A 26,647-nucleotide genomic window follows, 5' to 3' on the forward strand; every position below is an offset into this window, starting at 1 on the left:
ACATATTTGAGTAACTTATGTTCTTATGACTCAAGTAGCTTATCACAGTTGATTGTAGGTGATGATGAAATATTTTTGATTGGTTGAGTCTATTTAAAAGTAGTCTCTCAAGAAAAGAAGAAAAAAGGAAGAGACTATCAATCTCCAAAGTACCAACAAAGTTGCAGGGTTTTTTAAGCATAAAACTGTAGAAAAATTTCTGCAAGTTCTCAGGCTGTCAACATATGTGTCAGAAGAGGACCCTGTGGAATAAGGAGCGAATACCAAATGAATTCTAGTGGCCTCTGGGCAATACCTTGTTTCTACCACAATGGCTTGTTAAACTTGCCAAAGCAAGCGAGGTCAGGATACGGCACTTTACAACTACTCTCATAATTGAAGAGGAGGAGAGAGAGCAACCCAGAAGAGTATTGAGTTTCAAGGGTCTAGAATAAAATTCTCCATTTTTCTTTAACCATAAAAAAGTAGAAAAACATCAAGCTCTTTTGTATGTCATTCATTTTGGAGTCAGACATAAAAAGTGCTCAGTTCAAAAATTTGGATTGCATGAATGTGTTCTAGGGTACTTGTACACAAAATGCTGCATTAAGCTTAACCATCTGGGGCCAGTTAGTTGAGCTGGGCAGGGCACAGTGCTAATGAGGTCAAGGTCACAGGCTTGATCCACATACAGCCTAATTGGCTTTGCTCCATTTCACGGCCATAGACCATACTCTGACCCCAGACAGCCATCTTGCATATGTGCCCTAGTTGTTTACACATGGGGCTTTCTGTGCTAGTCACACACTGCATTGCTCACTGGAAGCAACTCAACATGCAAATGTCCTGTGGTAGTAGGTTAGTGGCATAATCATATCCAGGTGGCGAGTGGGGGGGAACACAAAAACTTAATGGGAATGATGGCTAATTCTTAAATATTACCAAATAATAATATACAACCATTCCTTCTTTCCTACTTTATAACTTCTCAGAAGCTTCTATTGGTATATAATTCTGGATATTCTACCTCTAGCCTCACAAGTTTAATTACAAAGCCTTATATTTTTGTCTTATGGTGAGATAATGAAATTCAATGGTGGATTTCTCATAATGATTAAATCTAGCATTCACTATAGGTTAGGCACTAGAATCCACATTAATTCTTTCCAAAAACTTGGGAACATTGGTCTATATATATTTACATTTAAACCAGTAATTCCTTTCTTAATAACAATGACTTATGACTGCCTTGTATTTATAAATGGTTGGAGAATACCTTAACAGGGATAGAGAGAAAGTCCTCTCACTTGCTATCTGAGGTAATAAAATGTGGTTCCTCTCAGCTATCTACATAGGATGTGTTACACTGCAAGAGATGAATTTCTTTCCTTCATGATTCCAAGAAAAAAGGTTAGATGTTTTTAAATTCAATACCTGTTTTGTCTGGAACACTCACATGACCTTGAGTGAGGAAGCTACCGTTTCTTACCAATACCCAACTTCTAAATGAATGAGATGTGTGACTTTTGAAAAGTTACTTAACATTATCATCGATAAAAAAAACAAGAGGGGCTATAAAATCTCTAAGATGCCTTCTTGCTTTAAAATTCTATGACAACATTTGAATTCTCTTCTTAAAAATTTACCAAAAGTTGCTTTTTCTTTTTGCCAGTATTTTAGCACATAATATCAAATGAAGTCATAACACCCTAGGGAAAAATTAATCTTCCATATTCAAAAAATGACTATGTTTGGTTTTAATTTAATGGCTAAATTTAGGCCAATTCTGTGTCTTCCAAACCCATTAATCCCTACAACCACCTCTGTCCATGGTGCTGATTCTACAGATTATATTGGTACATTAAAAGATTGAGGGTTCTGTAGATTGCAGTAGCTCTCAACCAATATATTACAGTTTGGGATGTGAGAAGAAGTAGAGTGTGGCTAAAATGTAAGCAAGAAAAAGGACAGAGAGTCATACAAAACTAATGAAACTAAGAAAATGAAAATTAAGATTAAAATTGGAAAGGACACAACAAAGGAAGGAAAAGGAAAAGAAAGAAACAGACGTGGCAGGAAGTGAAGACAAGTCACAGAAGAGAAAGCTTTCTTTGAATGCTTCTGAATTATCCCAGAATTACTTGAGTGGAGTTACACAGAGCAATAGCAAAGGCTGAGGCAATCCCATAAATAAGCAATGAATAATGTATCTAAACCTAAACAAAGGAATATGGCTAAAGAACAAACCATATATATTTGTATTCGAAATATCTGGGTAGATCCAGGTATCAAGTGAATCTGGGAAGACAGAGAGGTGGAAATGAAAACAGTGCAGAACAAATCTTGAAATGAGATCACAGGAGAGCTGTGAAAACCAACCCACTTGCCAAAAACGAAGAATAAAAACTTTGTCCTTGAATTGCTGTTTCCTTCTAAGCCATAACATCTCAAAATGTGGAATAGAAGTAGACTGAAACTCATGCAACAAAAGGTATGGTATTGGAAATAATTCCTCTTCAGAGTTGCTCCTCCTAAGAAGCCTTTTAATGATTATATTCACTACCAAAACTTAGAGAAGGAAGAAGGTTCCAAAGGAGAAATAAAATGAACTAGATTTCAGGCTTATTTTGACCTCATGCTTTTGTGATGTCTTATATTGGGAGCTTTCTCTACATGCATTCAAATACTCCTTTACTTTAAATGTCTATGTTCATGAAGGCAACCAATGACCAATCAGGTGGGTCCTTTTAGTCCTTATGATGGGTTAGTCCTACATAGATTGGGTTTAAAACATGAAATCAGTATAACTGTTTTAACTTTAATTATTCCTACACATTCAAAAGCTTAGTCCAAATTTATTTTTACTTAAATCATTTTGGGGGCACCTGGGTATCTCAGTGGTTGAGCATCTGCCTTTGGCTCAGGTCATGATCCAGGGGTCCTGGCATCAAGTCCCACATCAGGCTCCCCACGGGGAGCCTGCTTCTCTCTTTGCCTATGTCTCTGCTTCTCTGTCTCTCATGAATAAATAAATAAAATCTCTTTTAAAAATTAAAAAATAAATAAATAATTTTTAGATTTTTTAATCCAAGGGCAAAAACTACAACCATTTCTTAATAGTGCAGAATTATAAATAGTTAAGACCACTGCTTTAGAGCCAGATAGATCTGTGTGGAATTCTGGAGCTGCCCTTTCCTATCAATGTGACCTTAGTCAAGTTCATTAACCTCTTTCAGCCTTTGTGTCTTCATCCATGTATGAGATTATACTATTGTATCTCATAGGATTCCTGTGATGTCTAAATGATATAATATAGGTTGAGTACCTGGTATGAAACAGAGACCTAACTACAGGAAAACCGAAAGCTGTCAATGAATGAATAGCTTAATTAAAAGTGTTTATTTCAAGCAAAATTGTATTTTAAAAACTTTTATCATCCTACATAGTTTTGCAAGAGTTTCCATCGGGTCACCTTTAAAGTTTTGTAATAATTTCAAGCCAACAATAAAGCAGGGCTCAGACACAAAACACGCCCAATTCTTACCAAAAATAAAATTCTTACAAAAACACCTGGTTGCTTTTAATGCCTTAGAAGATGCAACCTGTTATTTGGGAAGCAAATTTTTTCTCTTGAAAACATTGGATGGTGAAGTACCACTTGCTTTGAAAATCTACCATTTGGTTCTTACGTACCACATCAACCTCTCTTACGAGCTGAAATACATTTGTAGGCAGAAGATGTTTGTGAGTGTAGAGGTGATTTAGAGGTTGTAATGGCCCTTAGAGGAAAATAGCAAAATCACCATAAACACAAGATCACTTTACCAAGATGTCTGCATGCAGAAAAGAGAGTACAAGTTGCTTTGGCTTCAGCAATGCTACCTACCACAAATAAGTGGAAAGAAAAATATAACAGCTCCTACTTCTGTTCTCCATTCTTGGAATCTGGACATTCAAAGGACCTTGTCCTTACCTGCCTGCTTTGGTGATAATCATCTCAGTTCCAATATCATGGAACCTCTTCCAGAGGTCAGCACACTGCAGCTCCACCTGAATTTCTTCCATGGAAGACATGGCTGCAGGCACAGGGCCTGCAGCACCAGGGCCCAAGTCAGTGTGAGTGTCAAAGGAGCAGGAAGTACGCTCAGTGAGCACCTCAGAGTCTGAACCAGTGCTTTGCTCGGAATCTGCAAAATAAGCAATCAAGTTTTAAGTGAGAAACTGCTGAGCTTCCCCCTGCAACCATGGCCCTAAAAGATGGGAGGTTGGGTTGGGGGCATAATGGAGTAGGAAGGGGGTGAACAAAAGAAGGCTTAAAGCTGGGAAGCTCCAGAGCACAGCACTCAGGGTATTTTATTATTTTTTTTATGGTTTGTTTTGGTGATTTATGACCATCTTTTAGGTTTTGTGTTTCCAACATGACATCTGGCATTTTAGCAACAGCTGAAGAAAACTGGTCCACAAAAGGCAATATAAAGAGTACTACTAATGTCACCACAGTGAAGGGAAGAAGCCAAACCGGGACAGTAAAGTAAATAAATGCCAAATTAAAAAATGATAATAATAATAATTACAGACCACAGCTCCAAATCTAGACAATTTCACTGGGGGTGTGAGTGTGGGAGGGGGATTGTTCAGTGCTAATAATAACGTGTTCTTTAATGTCATACCACTCAGCATCATTGCCCATCAGTCAGTAATTTTTAAACAAAGCTATTTTTCCTCTATATATCCTGGTCATCAAAAGTAATGAAAAGTTGTTTGGGATCTTTAGAAGCACTTTGTCATATATCTGAGTAAATGGCTTTTCCTAAGAGTTCCAATCAGGCCATTTTGGATGAAAAGAGGGGGGAAAATGTCTGTTGTAAGGCAAGGATATAAGCATATGGAAAAAGTTACCCAAGAAAGCAGTTGAAACAAAGGGAATAAATGAGTTCAGGAGACACCTTGATTGGTTTCTGAAGTATGAGCAGAGGGGAGGGGTGATCCAAACAGGAAGGTAGGATTGAGAGCAACCAAATAAAAAGCTGGCATGCTGTGCCAGATGGTGCTTTCTTCCTGTGTCTTCTGTACTCATGAAGGAGTTTGGGCGGAGGGTGGGGGGAGGGGGGCATGGTGAGTGATAGAGAAAGCTGGAGTCAGATTTACCAGGAAATTTACTGTAATTTTTAAAGCTTTTTACTTTTAGAAGCTCAATGCCAAGAATTGTATCTCATAAGATTTTCCAAATTCAGATTAGCTGATACAATCTTCTTACATCAAATGATACTGCAAGCTAAGCCTGAGAATCTATTTCTCCAACCCTCCCTTAACATCTAGGATTCTGATTGCTTCTCCTATAAATAAATACATACATGAATAGAGTTGGAAACAGCAGTTCTTATGCTGACAACTGACTGTTCAGTGTTGTCAAAGGTCAGGGCCTCTTGGACATCTGTCCTTGACACTAACAGGATGAAGAAGGATGGGATGGAAAGTCAGACCATCTTTCAGCCATCTTCACCTACCTGCAGCAGGTTCCTAGGCTTGTGAAAACCCATCCCACAAGCCCTTCCCTTTTCTTTCATTCTAGCCCTGACATGTTCCTCTTTAAAACCCAAGCAGCATTGCTGGCAAGTCTCCCACATGCTGCCAGCACCCACAGGGAGCAAAGTGCCACTTATCTCTTCCCAGTTCCTCACCCTTCACTTCTGAAGACATTCAGGGTACTGCAGAACTGAACCAAGCTCTAAAATGACAGGAAAGTCTTTGCCCCAAATCTAGATTATCCACAGTCACTATATATAGGTTTTACATGTTTAAGCATACAATTTTATACTTGGAGCTAAACAGGAGCTAACTTTGGTTTCCTTCAAGCACAGAAAAGTGGAGCTACTTATCTAAGATGAGAGCTGCTGCTGAGTGACAAATCTCCATCATAGCTTGATTCTATATGCCTAACCACTTCAGAGGCATTATATCATCATCAAACACTCGGCCAAACACAGTAATTCTGATCCCCTGAGACATGGATTCCCAAACCCCATTGTTCCTGTGATATGCCAAGAGCTCCTCACTTATCATGAGTGTTTTGAACTTTTCAGAAACTTCCGAAAGCAAGAGTTTCAAAAAACAATTTTGTCCTACCTTTGGAAGTAAAGTGGTATGAAATTCCCTTACATAATGTGCTATAATTATGAAAAAGTTGGAAATTTTGGACATATGATCTCCCCAATAAGTGTTTAGGAAGAAGGAGAGGAGAAAACATCACTGCACTAAGTGAGAACTTTTTAATGGTGGCCAAATTGGGGTTGGGATTTGAATGGGGACTATGGCTGGAGAACTGGGAAACCAGAGATTCTACTTTTAACTCGCCATGTCATCAGAAATAAAATGGAATCTCAAAATGTAACATTAAATGGACTAATGAATCACCTTAGACAAGTCACTTAACTATAATGGATATATTTCCTTATGGTGCATTTAGAAGGACTTAGCTGAAAACTTTTATAATCTCTTCCACCTCTAAGGACTTGAAAAGTGTCAACACATACTTTCTAATGTGACTTTCAGTGATAACCCAAGAAACCTCAATTAGAAGCATCAAATTAAAATGGCTTGGGCAAGACAAGTTAAATGAGGAAAAACATTGGGGACTTAGATTCACATTATCATAGAAGTTAAAGAATTCAGTGGGTATTCTGTTTATAGTTTCAATCAAATCAATCAATAAGCACCTATCAGCATGTGGCCCTATATGAGGTACCATGTAGGTAATTTGAAACAGAATCCCAGACCTTGCGAAGTTTCCCAGTTAGTGTTGATTAATTATGTGTTTATTGGGTGCTTACTTTGTGCCCAGCACTGTGCCAAATCCTAAAAAATACCAAAGTACAGAATGAGGCTCTGTTGTGTATTGTGTATACACAATTGTGTGTGTGTATACACAATTACATACTGCCTTGTTTGTCTCATAGAAACCTAGTAAAAAGAAGGATCTGAGAGGACTGGAAAAGTTCTGGGGAACTCATGCTTACTAGAAAAAAAAAGTGGACAAGATGTAAAGACATAGGAGTATTTGCCCATGAAGAGGATTTTCGGACACAGTTGTTTGTTTCCCTGGAAATACTCTGTGGTCCTGGATTCTCACTCCCACACAAAATACAGTCCAAGTGACTTTTATATACAGAATACAGGCACCAGTCCACATTTTCAATAACATAAATTAAGCTACCCTATAATTAAATAGGGATAAGATCAACTCCCTAGGTAAAAATAAAATGTAATTCCTTTGTAAAATACATTTCTAAATCATAGTTAGATAAAATATGTAGGCTAACTAAATCATTTATTTCAGCTATTAATCAGAATGTATAATCAAGTTAACTAAGTCATTAAATAAGAAATGCAGAGCAGGTTACTTCAATCAAATAGGGCCATCCATTCAGAAATACAACCAGTCTCTTGAATATCAGAAAACACCTCTGTGTTTTCAAGTTGTTTTTTTTTATTCTTGGCAATTTGTGACTTCCTGCCTTCAAAAAATAACCATGAGGAACTCATTTGAATGACCTAGAAAGACATTTTGACTGTCAGATGTCTCTTGTGGATAGCATTGTAACAAGTGAACTTTTAGAAAATCAGGAACGTAAATGATAAAGTCACACATCACTAAGGAAGTTAAAGAAAACTTTGGGAACTTGCATGGAGCCAGTTACAGGTCACTGGAGAACATCAGGTGACTCATATAGTCAAACCAACATACCTATTACCATCCAAAAAAGTCCGTAAACAAGAGATTCTAACCGTTAGCTTATAGTGTCACTTGTTTTCTATCTCTGATCTATTTCATGTTGATAATAATGGACACTGTCAACACCAAGTTCCTATAGAAAGTTGAGTTTAGCTTATAGCAAGTTCAATTCTCAATTCACACAAAATAATAGCATAAGAGAAATAGATGTTTCATTTACATTTTACACATTATTTAATATATCCTTCCATTTGATAGGTAGAGATGGTATATTTTTATGTCCAATATATTGATGAGGAAATTGAGACTAAGAAAATTAAAAAACAACAACATGGCCTAGAAGGCAGGTCTTTTGCCTCCTAATCCAATGATCCAGTCTCTCCCAAGAACATATTAGATCCAACCCTGGTCAAAATAGCCAGCAATTCTGTAATAACCCTCAACTATTGTAACCATCCTTACAAATGAAATGGCTTAATATGTTTGATCCTGGCCAAGTCATATAAGTATTTTGGCCCTCATTTTCCTTAGTCATTTTAGCATAGCACATGCACATTTAATTAGAGGTGCTATAAAGTCCCTTTTAATCTAATTTTTACTGGATGGATTGGTAGTGCAGCATAAAGACTTGACTATGGTAAGTTGAGTTGGTTGGCACGCACAGAAAATGCCTAAATTATGTGTATTTTGACTTAATATCAAAACCAGGCATTATTAAACATATTTCACAGTCTTCCAGGTGATTTTCATTTCCACTTAACTAATAACTTTGAGCAATAATTCACTCCTACAGTAAACACAACATATTTACTCTTTGGGCTCTGCTATTCTCTATGAGTATGTTAGAATGTCATTTCATTTTATGGAGTCTCAGTTTCCATATCTTTATTATTTATATTTATCTATTACTATTTTCTTATCTTTGCTATTATGGGCTTGGGGAAGATATCTTCTTACTTAAAAAATTATATTTATATCCTTATGATAAAAGAGAAATTAATGATTCTGTTGATAACAATGCTAGTGACTTTGACAGTGAGATGAATATAAGCCCACAAGAACTATCCCAACCAAACAGTTAATGGTCAAAATCTATTGAACACTTACTAAGTATCTGGCACTTTATATATATATAAATATAAATTATTTATTTATAATTTATAATTTATAATTATTATTTATATTTTTATAAATTTATTTATATTATTTATATTTTATATATTTATATATATCATATCTAAAAGGGAATATATATTATATATATAATTTAATAAAATAAATCTAAGAGTTATTATTATCTCCATTTTATATATTATGGACACAAAAATTCAGATTATATCAGCTATACCTCCTGAAGATTGCAGGAATGTGAGACTATATTTAATTCCACTTTTATTTCACCAAACATTTCTGCTTTGTATAGATCAGGTTACATAGTAATGGACCAAGACAGATAAAATATATTCTTGCTTACAATCTGATAGGAAAGGACATACATACTGTTAAAAAAAGACTGGCTATGATAGGTGTTCCAACAGATATGAGAGCAAGGTATTAAGGAGCTTTGAAGAACAAGCAAGTCAATGATTTAAGATCAAGAAGACTTCGCAAGGTGACATTTGAGGATGGACTTGAAACAGAAGTTCAATATGCACACACAAAGACATTATGGGAATGGAATTTAAGGTAAAGGGAATAGCATGATGAAGGACTTGCCATTTTTAGATAATTGCAAGCACACTGATATGACCTGAGCTTAAAATACATAGGGATGAGAGGAGGTGAGATAAGAAGGTTGAAAATCAGATTCAACTCAAACTCAACTAAACGACTATTTATTTAACATTTACTATGTGTCAGTCACTCTTCTAGATCTTTGAGACATCAAGGGGAAAAAAAATCTCTGGTCACATGGAATTCATATCCCAAGAGGAACATGGGTGTCATAATATGGAGTTTAGACTTTGTTTTCATTATTTCGTTAAAAGAAAGTCTTCTTTTAAATGAAGGTGATGAGGGCAGCCTCGGTGGTTCAGCGGTTTAGCACTGCCTTCAACCCAGGGTATGATCCTGGAGACCCAGGATCAAGTCCCACATTGGGTTCCCTGCATGGAGCCTGCTTCTCCCTCTGCCTCTCTCTGTCTCTTTCTGTATCTCTCATGAATAAATAAGTAAAATATTTTTTAAAAAACTAAATGAAGGTGATTATAGTTCTATCTTCCTTTCTAGACTATGAATTCCACAAGCTGAATTTAATGCTTTGCACATTTCCTATATGAATGATGTACAGTAGCCCAGTTTCAGTGCAGGAGATGCGTAATAGAAGACTACTATCAAAGTCAGATAAGAGATGCAGAATTTTCTGAGATTGGATATACAGTGCCACTTCCATAAGCCTGGACTTCAGCTATCAAATTTTAGTCCAAGGAAGAAAGTAGTTTGAAACAAAGGAGAAAGACACAACCCAGATGATAATCAGTCTTTTTTTTTTTCTGCCAATAACTAGAACATGACTATACTGAGTGGTATTTCCTATCTGATATTGGTGGAACAGCCACCCCCTGGTCTATTTCCTACATCCTAAAGTCTCAAAAACCAAGAGTCCCATAGCCATCCAAGGGTTCCCATTCATACCAGGGAAGACATCAGAAGCTTATAACTTAGGCAGCACTCTCTGTACCAGGCTCAAGTAAACTCTATTTCTAGAGGACCTCAGCGGTGGAAATTGGTTCTAGAATGTCAAATTTTATCAGGCAGCTTAGCAAAATCTGGTGATGAAACTTTTCATGAGTAATTCTAAATATGGCCAAAGCAGAGCATTTGGCACTGACCTGAGTACGAACTGAGCCCAAATTTGATACCCAGTCCAGAGCTTCAAGGGAATGAACTCTAACCTGAGTTGGATTAAAGTAAAATTATGGTGAGAGCAAACACTCAGACAAGTCTGTTAGATGACTTTAATGATGGAATGAAGTCTCTGAGCTCTCCATGCCCTCCAAGTTCTATTTGGGAAAAGAAGGGAGGTAACCTGAAGCCTGCAATTCTCATGCCAATAAACCAATTAAGGAGAGTAAAAGCACATATCTCTCAGCTGCCTAAAGCACTCTCCACCTGACAACCAGCATCTCTCTCAGTGATACACAGTACCAGAGGCAAGGACCCAAATTCATCCCTGAGAACTCAGCTTTCTAAAGAGGCTTTGCAAAGAAGTGGCAGCAGTAATTTTTATATCTATTTCTTGTTGATCGAACGAAGGCTCAATGTGATGAAAGGTTCAGACTCTAATGTTCCAGCATACTTTGAAGGTGGAGGCAAAAGGGAAGAAAAGTCATGAGCACTACACTAAATACTCCATATACACTATCTCATGCAATTTTCATAGAAAACCCTATGAAGTAGGCACTACTGTTGCTATTTTACAAAGGAGGAAACTGAGGCTTGGTGGGACTGAGAGGCTTTCTCATATTTTATAACTAGCTGTCATCATAGGATCTGACAACAGAGTTGATGCTCTTTCTACTACACACTCTTTCTCCATTTTCAGAATAATACCTGCATAGCTGGGTGCTTCCCACACTGAACTTGGAAATGCAGAGCTAATGCTCAGGCTGTTTAGTCAGAAGATAGCTCTAAGGAAACTTAAGACATTGTCAATTCTTTGGGGAGAAGAGAAAAGTCAAGGCAAAGTCAGACAGGAATTTTCCTTTCTCAGTAGCAAGGGAATTGTGTTCAGGAATATCTGAGGCATTTTCACCAACTTAGTATTATTTAATAAGTAAGTACAAGTGCAAAAGGCCCCCTCTTCTTGCATTTCACTTCCTGTCCCCAGTCTCCCCTGGGTAAAGCATCCAAAGGTGACAGGTCACTGAAGATTGCTGTCAATGTCAAGTCATTCTTTCACTCTAGCCTAGACCATAAGCAAAACATTAGAAGGTGCTTGGAAAATATTTGGACTTTGAGAATTGTATAATGACAGCATTGAAGGACAATAAAAGGCAGCTGAGGTAGTTCCTACTTGTGCAGGATTTGGTTTATTTAGAATTAACTCAAGTCACAGTTCACAGCCCAAAAGTTTTTGATAGCCCTAAATGGATATCTATATTTGAGGAGAATTCGTCTGATAACAATGTATGTGAAAACATTTATAAACAGTAAAGTAACAAATTAACATATAGGATTATATGCCAATGATGAAGTTCATCAGAAAGACCAAGAAAAAATAAAGACAAATATGGGTCTCAGTTTTTTTAGGACAGTCCTAGTTCCAAATATTTTATCTCATTCTTCCTATAAAATTAAAATTTTTGAGATTGACTTTTGGCTTAGAAAATGCATAAATGGATAAATAAAAAATTGGTCACAAGCCACATGGCAATATTCAATCTAAACACCTCTTATACCAGAGGTCCTCCAAAAGTTGATCCTAATTGACAGGGTGGTCTTCAAGATTTACCAGTCAATTTTGAGCCAGCAGCTGTCAACACAGGCCCCTCCTTGAGGCTCTTGGCATGTTTTCTGGATGAAGTGACACATTAGCTCATCCCCAAGCCAGTTCTTGTTTACTCTTTGCAACCACAACTACTTCTAACCTCCCACCACCACCCTGCCCATTGCCATAGCACAATCGTCATCTGCCATAGTGGTCTTTTAATTTCCATGAAGTGAGAAGGAGCCCTTCCCCTATATGCTCTAGAAGAACTTGCCTTATACCTTGTTATGATATTCTCACTGAGCACCAATAAATAAACAAATTCATGCTAATACACAAAAGGGGAAGAAATAAACAGCCAACTTCCAAAAAATAAGCATAATTTAACATCCAGAGACAGTGCCCTTGGAAATGGCAATTTTAATCATGAGGACACAGAGAGAGGCAGAGACATAGGCAGAGGGAGAAGCAAGCTCCCCATAGGGAGCCTGACATGGGACCAGATCCCTGGACTCCGAGATCATGCCCTGAGCCAAAGGCAGACATTCAACTGGTGAGCCGCCCAGGCATCCCTGGAGATGGCAATTTTGAACATGAAACTGAAAATAAACAAACAAATAAATAAACAAACATGTAACTGGATAGACATTTGAGTACAACCAGGAACATGAAATTCCCTTCAAATTATACTCAAGAGACCACCAGCTACACTAAGTTTAAAACCCAACATATCATGCCAAACATAGAGAACCATCCCATTTATTTTTTTTAAGATTTTATTTATTTATTCATGAGAGACACAAAGAGAGAGGCAAAGATGTAGGCAGAGGAAGAAGTAGGCTCCCTGTGGGGAGCCTGATACAGGACTCAATCCCAGGACCCAGGGATCACGACCTGATCCAAAGGCAGATGTTCAACCACTGAGCCACCCAGGTGCCCCAAAACCATCCTATTCAATGATTATAAGAGAACTACATGGCTGGAAACTATGTAACAACCTCCCCAATAATCTTCTAAATCCATCCATTTGATAAATCATTTATTTATTCAGCAAATAATTATTGATTAACTAGCTTGGACCTAGAGATGTACTAGGTACTTTGAGGGGCACAACATTGAATAAGATGTGTTCTCTGTTTCCAGGAACTCACAAAATCACCTAGGAGACAGTATAGGTCAATAAATAATCTAATAAAAGTAGAACAGTCAAAATCCAACATGGCACATAGCACACTGGGGATTGGAATTTGGAACGAAAAACACCAAGTTCTAAAGTTCACCTCTTCCTTTCCAACTGCCTAATCTTAAACAAGTCACTTAACCTCCTGATGTCTTCGTTTTATCATTTGTAAAATGAGGATATCACTAGTACCTATTGTGTGAATCACTAACAAAGCATGTATGTTTATGCAAATACCTTATCAGTAGTAAAAGGGAGAGATAAATGGTAATTTTAATGTACTATTATCTAAGAGAAATATCAATAGAATGCTATGAGAGTTTAGAGATGAGAAGAATCTCTTCCAGTCCAGTGGTCTTTTCTGGAACTAATGAAGGAAGGTCTGTAAGATAAAAAGGCAGAAATGGGGAAAGGAGAAGGATCTTCAGGAAAAGGGAACTTTACGGCAGAGGCATGGCAGTAAAGTCTACCAGACAGGTTTAGAGAATAGCAAGTAATTCAGAACACATCTGCATTAGTCCTCTGATATCCTCAGCACCTGGGACAGTGCCTGGCACCTACAATGCATTCAATAAAATATTGGTCTTGTTGAATACATAAATGTATTAAATGCTATGTTTAGCAAGGCAAGAGGAGAGATGTGACCAAAGAGCTGGAACGTAGACTGAAGCCAGAGGGAGAAATGTGAATGCTATTCATCTTCCAATCTTCTTCCAGAGACCAATACACCTCTGGTAAAGAGGTATCTTCACTCAATGCCATGTTCCCAATTTAATCCCAACAGAGTCACTTTTGTGTGTAACCTGCATTATTGGAATCCCACCCACACTTTTCCTCCATGACTGAGTTGTGTTAAGCTGATTGACAAGGTCTGACCTGAGGTCATTCATGGGCTTCAAATGAGTTCAGTGAATTCAGTCATTTCTGTGAGTAGCACTCCCTGCCAAGCATCTGAGAAATGTTCAGACACTAACTCACCTCCATAGAAACTCAAGAAGACAAGGTGCCAGCGGTCATGAGGATAAAAATGGGGAAAAGAGTAAGGCCTTCAAGTACTAGAGATGGTGATACTGAGGGAGAAGTAGTGTGGCACACGAGCCCTCTCCTTCAGAAACAGAATGACTCCTGCCCCCTGTACACCCCCATTCAGCTAGGGTCTGTGCTATCTGCAGTAAAGCAGGGTTTTCAGAGATGCAGCCAGGAAGGGGGTAAAGTACAGTCCTTCTTTGGATCACACAGACTTAGATGTATGACTGAGCAAGTGACTTAACCTTTCCTGGCCAATTTCCTCATCTAAAATAGAGATTCCAATAACTCTCAGTAAAGCCCCTGGAACACAACAGGAGTATATTAAATGTTAGTTCCTTATATCATTTGGAAAGGTGAGTGACCGCAAGGGTTAGATCTTTTCCCAATCACTTCCCTGTCCATATCTAAGAGAGAGAAAGAAGCTTTGTGTTCTTTCAAATAGAGAAAAGGAAATCCTAATAAAGAAAATGTAGAGCAGGAAAAGATCACATGGTGAAGAAAATAATTCAGGGCCTGGAGCAGAAACCATCAAAACTGAATGGTGTTACAAGAAATGGCAGAAAGGCAGAAGGAAAGAAAGCAAAGAAACAGTAAAAATGTCAGCTAAGAAAGGCTACTTTTGTGTGGGTCTGCCTGTGTGATGCTCTCCTGGTCCACAGTGGCCACCACACTATTGAGAAGGAAAATGACTAGAATCTGAAAGAAGAGATAATGGGGAATACCACTGAGCAAAGGCGTATGTTGGACCTTCAGTAAGGAAATGGGGCTGAGGAAGCAAAACCTAACCTTGAGCAGAGAAACAGATAGATCAATCTTGGCTGGAGAAGCAATCCAAGGGTACTGTTCCACAAGAAAGGGGGGAACACAGGAAAGAGCCAGAAGGCTGTAGCATCCCCTAATTCTAAATTAATGCCCTTGTCAAGAGCCCTCACCCTCTGGCTCAGGCTAGGGAAAATACACAGTAAGGAGGCAGGAAAGATCTAGAGCTTAAGGGAGTCTCCCAGGGAACACGGGGATAAGGTCTGAGAGCTGGGCACTATAACCCTATTGCTGAGACTTAGCCAAGGTGACCGGCCCAGTGTAACCCACCCAGAACTACCAGAAAGAAGGACTCAGTCATGCTCCAAAGCTTGAACTCAACCACTGTGCTACACTTCCTTCAGAAATTCTAAAGCCAAATGCTTTGATGTGGGAAAAGAATCCACTTTGGGGTACAGAGCAAGTGTTGAGAGTGAAATAAACACCCTGGATTAACCACATTCATGGCATATTTACAATTCACCACCAGCTTGAGATGCTTACCAGATTTGGAATCCCGTCTTCATATCCCAAGTCCCCAGAACCCTCCAGGAAAAGCTCCCCTTCTGTCTTCTCCAGCCTTCTTTTTCCCCTCTAAAGCCCTCCCCAGAAGAGAATGGGTTGTCAAAGGATGCTTACCCTAGGGTAGAATTTGGTGATGGTCAAGAAGAGGGTGGGGCAAGTTAAGGGATTGCCTAACACTGTCCTCTGTGTAAAGGCTGATTTGGGAATCCCAAAGTCAACATGTTATTCCTAACTCCATTCCTGACTCCTTGAGTAATCTTGCCCAGATCATTTAACTCCACCCATTCCTCGGCCAACACCTTGGCTACAGCACACTTCTCTTTTTCCCCAGGCCTACCTACCTTGGTCAGAATGACTCTTGAAGAAACAGTGTCCTCCAAGTGTGTCAGCAATTCAGAAACTGACAGCTTCTAAAATAGCTGGTGTGTTGTTGCTGAGTGTCTGTTGCTTTCCGAAGGAGTGGTGGTGTCACTGAGGCAGCAGGATTTCCTTGCCAACGTTGCTCCTACCCTCCTCCCCAGAAGGCTCTGCCATGCCTCTCCCTGTCCCGACCCAGGAAGACTTGGAGCTCAGGGGCTGTGGCATTTAAGCACTGACAGAGTTCCCACTTCAATCCCCGTCGTGGTGCCAGTTCAGCATCTGTCATGATGACCCAGCCTGAACCGTATTTAGAAGCTTCTGACATGGCACCGTGTCCCAGCCCATCTCAGAGTGACAGGAGATTTCCTGAGCACCTGGGCTTGTGATTCCTTCCAGAGAATGGGGGTCAAAATGACTTTCCTAATGGTCTGTTTCCTTCTCAGGAGGGTACCCACCTGCTAGAGGCCTCTCTCAGAGATTCAATCTCCATCAATGCTATTATATCATGCTATTTTAAAAATCCAGACTTTTTATAAAGCTTACAAGACATGTTGGAGGAAAGAGAGAATAATGGGAAAATCTATCAGAAAATGGGTTTAGTGGTCTGTCCATGGACTATTCTTACAAACATAAATGTCCCTAGAATTCTATCCTGGGAATGCACAGAATCTACCAAATATTGCCAGTGAACAGGGAGAGCCTGCCTAGGACTCTTAACTTCTTGGGGGACAGAACATAGTAATTCACTTCATCTTTGTGGCAGCCCCTGTGCCCATCTTGAAAATAGCCTACTGGAGTCTTAAAAAAATTGTAAGTTATTCCCTGTTACTGGTTCAAAAACAACAACAGCAACAAAAACTTTTTTATTTATACTCTAATGTAATCTCCACCCAGTCAGGCAGACTGGTAATTGTATAACACTAATTGGGTAGGCCATCATTTTTGAGGGTTACTGCACATGGAATGAGTCTAGTCCTCAACTCTACTAGAAAAAAAGACTTTCCCTATTCACCCTCAACTCTCTGTGCCAGTGTCCCTGACCAGAGTCCCATGGAGATATCCTGTCATTTAAAAGGCATCAGTGTTTGGCCTCTCCCCGTTTCTGGGCAAGGACCCAACACTCAGAGAATGTGGTTTTAGGATCATGGCATCTAATCCATTCAAGGATTATTTTCCCCCCTACTGCTCAGATGGGTGTGTTAATCATCACCTCCCTTTGTTCTGTAATAAATTCAGCCCTGGCTAATTCCAAGCCTCTATGCATCAGTGGAGTTTAAAGATGGAGTTTTGACAGGTCAGATATTTAGAATCAATAGACCACCAACTAGTCAAAAATCTTAAGTAGTTTTAGGAACATGTGGAAGTAATTTTTTCCCAGAATTCACAAGTCTGAAGGATGAGATCTTATTGATGGCATGTGGGCTGTTGTATATATTAAAATATTACTTTATAACCATATTCTATGTATAATCAAAATTGATTTAACAGTGAAGGCAGATTTTCCTTATTATACCAAATATCACATGTATTATCAGATACAAATTACATTGGAGTACACACTACACAGTATCTTTAAAAAAAAACAATAAAAAAGTAAGATAAAATTATAAGTGAATGTGAGAGCACCTGGCTGGCTCAGTCAGTGGAGCATATGACTCTTGATCTCAGGGTCGTGAGTTAGAGCACCATGCTGAGTGTAGAGCTTACTTAAAAAATATATGTATATATATAAAACACTAAATGTTGTAGGCTATGGAACTTCACAGAAATCAGAATATTTTGTGTGACATTGGCTGTATACCTACATTTTAATTATAAACATCTCAGTTGCATGCAGTAAATCTTTTTGCAAAGGAAAAGTTGTTCATAAAATATTAATTTCTAATTTTCTCAATGAAAAGGTTATTAACCTAATGTCAGTGGATGGGCTTTGGGGGTTTATATGACCTAAAGTCATAAGTTAAATTTGAAAGAGCTTGCATTTCTCTGGGAAGAGAATGTATGGTATTTATGGGATTCTTAAAGCAACCGATGACTTTAAAAGGATGAGGGCCACTGGTTTGATAGGCTTTCTCAAGTGGGGAAACTGTCCAATTTCTAAGTTCTTCTGCTGTAATGTAAAGCATTTCCCCTTTGCCAGATATTTTCAACAAGGGAAATATTCAAAAAACGACATAGAATACTAGTGGTGCTTCTTCACAAAAATGCATTCTTTGTCTCCCTTACAAGGATAAAGTGGTTGTGTTTCTCTGGGAGCATTAAACTTTCTCTGTATGGTTCCTTATTCCTTAATTATCTGTATTTTAACCACATATATATGTATGTATAAATGTTTTTATTTTAATTTTAGTCCATATCTGGGGCACCTGGGTGGCTCAGTTGGTTAAGTGTCTGCCTTCAGCTCAGTTCATGATCCCAGAGTCCCAGGATGGAGCCCCGAGTCAGGATCCCTGCTTAGCGGGGAGCCTGCTTCTCCTTCCCCCTCTGCCTCTGCCTCTGCCCCTGCTTGTGCTCTCTCTCTCTCTAAATCACTCTCTTCCTTTCAAATAAAATCTCTATAAATAAATAGATAAATAAATAAATAAATAAATAAATCAGACAGATCATTTGGTAAGGTAGGGGGAATTAAAAATTATCTTTAAGTAAACAAAAATGAGGCCTTGTCTTCAGCCTTGCTGCTTTTGCTCTTCATACTCCCTCACCCTCCTCTTGCCCTGCCACTCAGAAAATCCTCGGTGGCAAAGGAACCTCAGGCTCCCTAGGCTGTTTCTCTTCACATGTACCAAAACCCCAGTAAGTTTGCTACTGTGGGACACACAGTGTGGCCCCCTCACCAGGGCTGGGCTCCAGGTCAGTAGTTCCCATACCTCAGAAGAAACCCTACTCCCAGCCCTCACCCCTCACCCGCTGCCCTGTGTCCTCTAGGGCAGTGCCGGCAAGAGGCAGCTCCTCAGGGAAGGCTGGGCACAGTGAGTAGGTGACACCGCCTGCTGTGGGACTGCCAAGGCTTTTCTAAAGGCCATGGCAACCGAGCCTGCCCACGAGAACATTTTGGTGAGCTCAGTTTGTTTGCTACTGAGAACCTCTTTGCTCTCACAGTCTATTTTTACCAAGCTGTGACGCTGAAGACTCTTCTGTCACAAAAGTGAATGATAAATAGAGTAAACTCTCCATTATCTATCATTCTGTGGTCAAAGGAACCCTGGATTCAGAACCAGGAGGCAGGAGTTTGCACCCTGGCTCTGACCTTGCTGTGACCTTGAGGAAGCCATCTCATCCCGCTCAGTAGCAGCTAAGGCATCCATAGAAAGTGGCTAAGGAATCCCACTGCTTATTACCCCACTCGAGGAGTCCTCAGCAGGGTGACATAATGCAGATGAAAGCACTTTATCAACTATAAGGTGCCTTCCAAATACAAGTCATCAGCACTACGTTTCATCTCTTCACAGAGATTTCTCCCTGTGCTCCTAACAGGATGCTAAACCTACATTTATTTGTCCACGCCCAGTAAAGTTAGGAAACTGAGGCTCAGAAGCAAAGTGGTAATTTGAGAAGGTCTGCTGGCTGGAAGCCCACTCTCTCTCCTCTCACTCCCCCACGCCTCCCCACCTCGTGCACTTAACTTACTCTCACTAAGCAACTACCGCCTCCTTTTAAAATGGACTTGATGAGAATCCCTAGCTCCTTGAGGCAAAGATCTAGACAAAATGCCTTCCCCGGCATCTCATCCCATGACCTATGATTTTGCTAGATCTGAGCAAGGTGTCAGGGTGGTACCTAATGGTAAGGAGAATCAGTAACCAGGTCTGCTGACCAATGGATCCCATTGCATCATTGCTGCCATGACCCCTAAGCTGCAACACCTGGTCATTACCCCAGTAATGACCCTGCAACATGGCAAGATCCTGAATTATCAGTGAGAAATCACGGTACAGTTTGGGTCTCTCCCAGGCTTTGCATGCATTTTACTATATTCTCATTCTCTGTTAATCAGTGTGTGGCGTTTTTTTCACTGATCAAGAAAAACAGCCCATACCCTAATGAGGGCAGGCAGATAGTTGTCTTTAAATGATCAGATTACATTATGTACTCCAGGATATCTGTTCCATCACAAACTGCTTTATCACTGGGCTGTAGGACAGTTATTATAGTCAGTCATTATCAGTGACAGGAAGTTTGTTCACTCCAATGATAAAATGTTTTGTGGATAACCCCATGGGATTCACAGACCTGCAGCAGAACTGTCCTTCTGCCCCCTTAGTGTGAAATAAAGGCCCATCCCAGAGAAACTGCAAGTTCTCCATAGAGTTACTCGGCTTCTCTAGGGTCCAACATTCCTGTCTCCCTTCTCTCTGGGTTTCCGTGAAGCTCTTCTCTCAAAACATACCTCACTTCTTTGCCCCACTGAGTCATTATGAAGGCAGGACTCGACAACATTTACAAACTCTGTGAGGAAATGCCTAATGAAGGATGCTGCTATTCTCATTCCTCAAAGGAATTTCTGGAGCATACTGCTTGTTGCCACAGAGGAAGTGACTTCTCTTCCCTCCAGAAAGACCCTACTGTGGTTTGAGTTGAGATTGCACATCTGGATTCAGTTCTCACAAAACTATTTACCCATGGAGATGGATGTTCTGCTAACTTAGCCTTTAGAAGAAAGAATGTTTCTTGTCATGCTTTTGAACTAAACTACCTGTGAAAGACTTCCTTCTGTCATTATAATTTAATTATGAACTATTGTGGTCCATACTAAAATACACTCCATTAAGCAAGAAGGGAAAGTGAGTTTTAACACATATATCAACTCTGGTCATTTGATGGTGGGAGTCAGGTGCACAAAACTGAGGAGTATGAGGCCCAATCCAAGCTCAAAGGAAAGAGCGCCAGATTGATTAGTGATGTCTGCCATGAGCACAGAGGTGGGGGATAGCAGCCTATGTGCTGCATATTCACTACTATATTCTTTCCAAGGTTTCTACTAAAATGCTGTCACGCATGAATCAGCACGCTGTCCCTCTTACCTGCTTGAGGGGAATAAAGGCTATGTGTTATTGTTCATGTCTTGCGCCATTCTTTCCAAGTGGACCAGGATTTCTAAAGGCAACAGATAGGCCACTACTCTTTCTCCTGTAGCAATACGGTCATCATGTTAGCAAACTTCCTCTGCTCTGACACAGTTGTGGTTTTAATGGAGAACTAATGTCTTCATCAGTATCTGTGCTATTTCACACTTCATTTCCTTCCCCAACTCTTGGATGAAAACCATCCGGTCCTGGTGATTTACTTTGTGGGAGTTTCTTTCAAGTTAGTTTCCTTCCCTAGGGATGCCATGTAAGCATTTTCAGGGCTCCAGCTGGGGAGCACCCAGCCTTGAAACATCACTGTGTGATCAAGTCATTTAAGAAAGCCAAAGGCCTTGGCAGGGACCTAGCAGTGAGGTCCTTAGCCTCCGTCTTTGAGGCTGATCGTAACAGAAGCAGCTGCTACTTTTTCTGCCTCTCAGGCAGCACTGGCTCAGTGGCATGACATGGTCTAGATTGTTAGGACCCTGAGTGCCAGGAGCACATAGAAGGGAAAACACAGACTCTTTGAACTGTGATCCACAGTTCAGGCCTCTCCATATCTCTCAGTGCAGTTCACACAATCTCCAAACAAACCTCAAGGCAAGAATGGTCTTTTTTTTTAAGATTTTATTTATTTATTTATTCATGAGAGACACAGAGAGAGAGGCAGAGACACAAGCAGAGGGAGAAGAAGGCTCTCCCTGCAGGGAGCCTGATGCAGGACTCGATCCCAGGAACCCAGGATCACAACCTGAGCCAAAGGCAGATGCTCAACCACTCAGCCACCCAGGTGCCTGCAAGAATGGCCTTAAACTTCTTTTCTATGGGGATCCCTGGGTGGCGCAGCGGTTTGGCGCCTGCCTTTGGCCCAGGGCGTGATCCTGGAGACCTGGGATCAAATCCCACGTCGGGCTCCTGGTGCATGGAGCCTGCTTCTCCCTCTGCCTGTGTCTCTGCCTCTCTCTCTCTCTCTCTCTCTCTGTGACTATCATAAATAAATTAATTAAAACCTTAAAAAAAAAAACTTCTTTTCTATGACCTCTAAGACAGTCATAATTTCAAATATCCCATTCTGTGGCTTTTGAAATACATTTGCATTTAAAACATATAGATAGGAGATAACATCTGTCTTGAAATGCCATCCCTGGGCAGCCGGGGTGGCTCAGTGGTTTAGCGCCGCCTGCAGCCCAGGGCCTGATCCTGGAGACCCAGGATCAAGTCCCACATCGGGCTCCCGGCATGGAGCCTGCTTCTCCCTCTGCCTGTGTCTCTGCCTCTCTCTCTCTCTCTCTCTCTCTCTCTCTCTCTGTGTGTGTGTGTGTGTGTCTCATGAATAAATAAATAAAATCTTAAAAAAAAAAGAAATGCCATCCCTTAGCATAAGTACACAATAAAATACTTAACTTTTAATTTGGTACATTCTGGCCAAATGGCACAACTGGCAGGAGTGGGAAAGAAGGGTCAAGGAAAAAGGGGCACGACTTCAAAAAAAAAAAGAAAAAAGCCTTAAGAAACAAAGTATCACTTGGTTGTAACAGTCTCACAGCCTTGAGGGCTGGGCATACATGGCTGGTGAAGGACAGGTTCCTCCACAGCTTCATCAGGCAAGGCCACATCTTTTTTTTTTTTTTTTAAGGTTTTATTTATTTATTCATGAGAGACAGAGAGAGAGAGAGAGAGAGAGAGAGAGAGGCAGAGACACAGGCAGAGGGAGAAGCAGGCTCCATGCAGGGAGCCCGACGTGGGACTCGATCCCGGGTCTCCAGGATCATGCCCTGAGCCGAAGGCAGGCGCTAAACCGCTGAGCCACCCAGGCGGTCCCAAGGCCACATCTTATTCTCCACCGAGACACTTCTCAAAAGGATTGAGGATAAAAGACCCAAGATGAAGCTGCCTGTTGCAGAATCAAAACCCACTGGCATAAAGGAGACCTCTCTCCAAATGCATCTTTAGGGCAGAAGCCCACATGACGTGGTCTCATTTTTAGCCTTGAACATAATTTAAGGAGGCCAGAGCCATGATGGACCAATGAAGTACCTGCCAACTTCAGCAGAAGACACATGAGCACCTTCCCTCAAACTCCACATATTGTGCCAAGCCTGAGACCTTCCCAGAAAGCCTGTTCAGTGGCATTGGCCTGAGCTGTGTAACCTCTGATGTGATTTTGCTGCTACTATTTTGGGGTTTTTTTTTAATATCTGATACTCATACCTTGATAACTATGAGCCTGCCCTTCACCATCCGACAGGTAAGCTTTAATCAGAACACCAGACAGAGTTCAAACATTATTACCAAGAAGAGTAAGAAAGAACAGCTTCAACTGCTCAATGCTTGCTGGTATTAAAGCACAGTGTGCGACATATTTCTCATTGGAGGACCTGGTGGGTCATTCTCAACATCAGTATGTGGGACCTTGGGTCTTTGCCAAAAGAGGCAGTCAAAACAGGAAAGCCTAGCACGTCACACTGGCACTCTGAATAAGTGTTAGCATTTATGCCACCCAAAGAAAGGTAGCACCCATGAGCCATTTTCATACTATAGCAAATGCAAATTTTTAAGAACAGATGAAATCATTACACTGTTCAGATGTCATCTAGCCATATACAATCAGATAGAATATTCCAGAAAACAAATGACTAGGAAAAAAATTATATCCGTAACGTCAGAAAACACCTAGTTTGGAATAAATTTCCTTGACAACAGAGAAACAATTTTCCTTACCCAAAGACTAGAAATGTCCGAATTCCAGCTGTCAGAGGATAACAAATTAATGGTGAGTTTATGTCTCCATTGATAGGAGATACTGTCTCTGCTTGGCTAGGTATTCTAAGTTCTTAGTAAAGCCCAACATTGACTTCAGTGGAGTTCCACGCACAGTCAGCTGCTCACATGCAGTCCCCCTGAATAAGAATCAGGGATGTTTCTCTGCTAAGGAATAGGAGTAAGCTGGGTGGCTCCCCCTTCTTGCAGTAGGAGAAAGGCCACTTGACAAGTTCTGAGTAACAATAATACCAATCATTGGCTCCAAACCTGGGGCAGGAGATCTGTCAAATCCCAAGCTCTGGTCCTCCCCCTTTGCAGGGCAGGGTCTCCAAATGGCTCTTGAGCTCTCCTTGGCAGTCATTAAAGTTCACTTTGCTGCAACCACAGGTGCCATGTTCTACTCCACCTCATAGCCTTGGTTGCAACACCTCATTGTTTTTGATCTTGGGGGGCAAACATGAAAGTCACCATTGGCCTGGTAAAAAATAGCTTCCTGCTCCATTCCCTGCCAATTTGCAGCACACACTCCCAAAGGTCACTGGCGCGATGTGAGTGCTTCCTATGCCTACTTGAGTCTTGCTGGTTCTCCAGACCTACAGCCCCTAAGGGGTTCTCTCTTCTGTGCTGTCCCTGCTGCATGTGGGAGAGGGCCCTGTCCCCAGCTGTGTTGAATATCTGAATGGGACTCTTGAGCAGTTTCTTCAGCTCCTAGGAATGTAGGGCTGTGGTGGCAGATGATGTAAGTGTGCTACAAGGAGCGCAATTTTTCTGTGCTTGAAAGCAACAGGGTCTTCAGACTGAAACCAAGACTCCCAGTTCTCGAATGGGCCATTACCGAGAGGCAAACTTGTTAGGCACTCTCTTTTTCTAAGCCTTGTTACAATCCTGGAGCCAACCAGTAGTGCCAGGTGTTTAACCCCTCTGTCTCCTTGGCAGCCTACCCTAACATAGCCTTGAACATCTACAAATGTCCAGACTGTGTGCCCACACGAAGTATGGCTGAACTTCCCAGGTGGGCTAGCCATAGGAGGCTCCATAGTTACTCTTTGGCTCTGGGAAGGCTGACAAAGACTTTTTTCTTGTCCAGGAAACTGCCCTAGAGCCCACAAAAACAAACAAACAAAAGACAACAGAAATCCAAGACTTCTTTTACCTGAAATTCTGCTGTCTCAGAACACCAAGCACAGGACACCACCAGGAAAAGGCTCTTACCACTTTAAGGAATGGTACATCCCCAGCTATTTAGATCTACCCTCAGTTCAAGCATTTTAGAGCAGTATAGAAACAGAGAAAGCAGCCCTGAAAAGAGGTTGGGAGAAAGAGAGGCACTTCATTTTTTTTAAGTACAAAGACCCAATCCTGACATTTTTCCACATTGCTAGCAATTGGCTTTCAGCCTGTTCTCTTTAAGACTTAATTTTGTGACAAAATTCATCAAGGCCACTGCTTCTAATTATAAAACACATTTTAAAATGCAGTTTCACTATTTTGCAGTTCACACAATAAGGTTTCAGATGGGAATGGAAGATGCAGGAGAAAAGCTGTGTGCCCATAATATGTATGATGCTACACATATGGGAATTGTCTTAAACTCCTGTCTTCCTAACTCAGCACTAATATTTCACACATAAGGTTGTTTCACATTTTTCTTTCTTTTTCCTTTCCAGTTTATTGGCCTTCATGCTTATGTAAGACAGTAATTCTCTCCATGAGATTTTTTTCAATAAAAATTGGTGAATATTTTCTTGCCCCCTACAAAGGTAGACATTATTTCAGCAAATCTGAATTCATTCTATATAAAAGCTCTAAAATTAAAAAGGCCAAGAAGTGGTCTGTATTTGGAGTGGGAGTGGCCTTAACATGAACACTATAGCCTGTCTATAATGGCTTTGTCCACCTTTCCAAGTCTTATTACCAGAAAGGCCAAACAAAGCCCAAAGTCCTAGCTCTCAAGAGTTGTCACATGACAGCCAGGTGATGACTGGGGGATCACTAATCTTCATGTGAACACTTGGAAAAGCCTCAGTCTGATCAGCTACTTTCTGGCATACTGGCAAAGCCTTCTTTTTCTCCAATCTGCAGTCAAGTCAAACTATAATTTTAAGACTAAATGTCACAAATGGACAAAGTCAGATGAACCTCTGGGGACCAAGGAGTCCCCTACTTGGGCTTGCCAAACCCAGGATCAAAGGAAGCTTGGAGTTGGTGCAATATCACAGCCCTGGAACAGAGGTCAGGTATTTGGCCTTTTCCCAGCTTCCAATGATACTGAATACAACAGATAAATTAAGATCAAGGCACACGGCAGTTCTAAAAGCACCAGCCTGTCCCCAGGAGATCCCAGGGGAGAGCCATCATCCACTGCAGTCCAGATCTTGTCGTCACTTGGAGGAATGCCTGTTAACATGGGGATGAATTACAGACAACAATGTCTAATCAAAAGCCCTACAACATGATCACAGAAGGAGGCAAACTCATCAAGAACATTCACTTGGCCAAGGAAGGATCCTAATGCAACACAGGACAAAGTTGACAAAACTCCCTATGCTCCGGCTCCTTATTAAGCATATGTGTGTGAAGAGGTGATTACCCAAAATAGCAAGAGAGCTCAAGTGCTTACGGGAAAATCTGACCCTTTAACTTGAGGCAAGCGTGGCCTACCAGCAAATCTCAAAGACATGAAATATTTCTGGGCTGGATAACTCAAGCCAATATTCATTTCAGGGTGGGGGATTTCCTTAATCCAACTCTGGTTTCCAACATTGATGCACACAGGCATTCCAGCTGTA

At 40.6% G+C, this 26,647-nt stretch overlaps 1 protein-coding gene across 5 annotated transcripts in view; it reads right to left on the reverse strand.

Moving 5' to 3' along the window:
* The window catches only part of TBX15 (T-box transcription factor 15), a 110,162-nt gene that overhangs the window by 46,273 nt on the left and 37,242 nt on the right, over positions 1-26,647 (reverse strand). For 3 of the 5 annotated variants that reach the window (XM_038561905.1, XM_038561909.1, XM_038561908.1), the window contains exon 2: positions 3,953-4,166. In XM_038561905.1, coding sequence (XP_038417833.1) covers positions 3,953-4,166 — 214 coding nt within the window. Of the gene's footprint in view, positions 1-3,952; positions 4,167-15,651; positions 15,794-16,013; positions 16,274-26,647 lie in introns of those variants that run through there. The other 2 variants (XM_038561906.1, XM_038561907.1) reach the window with 2 other exon arrangements.

The sequence above is a fragment of the Canis lupus genome, chromosome 17 (assembly GCF_011100685.1).
Source record: "Canis lupus familiaris isolate Mischka breed German Shepherd chromosome 17, alternate assembly UU_Cfam_GSD_1.0, whole genome shotgun sequence".
Classification (NCBI taxonomy): domain Eukaryota; kingdom Metazoa; phylum Chordata; class Mammalia; order Carnivora; family Canidae; genus Canis; species Canis lupus.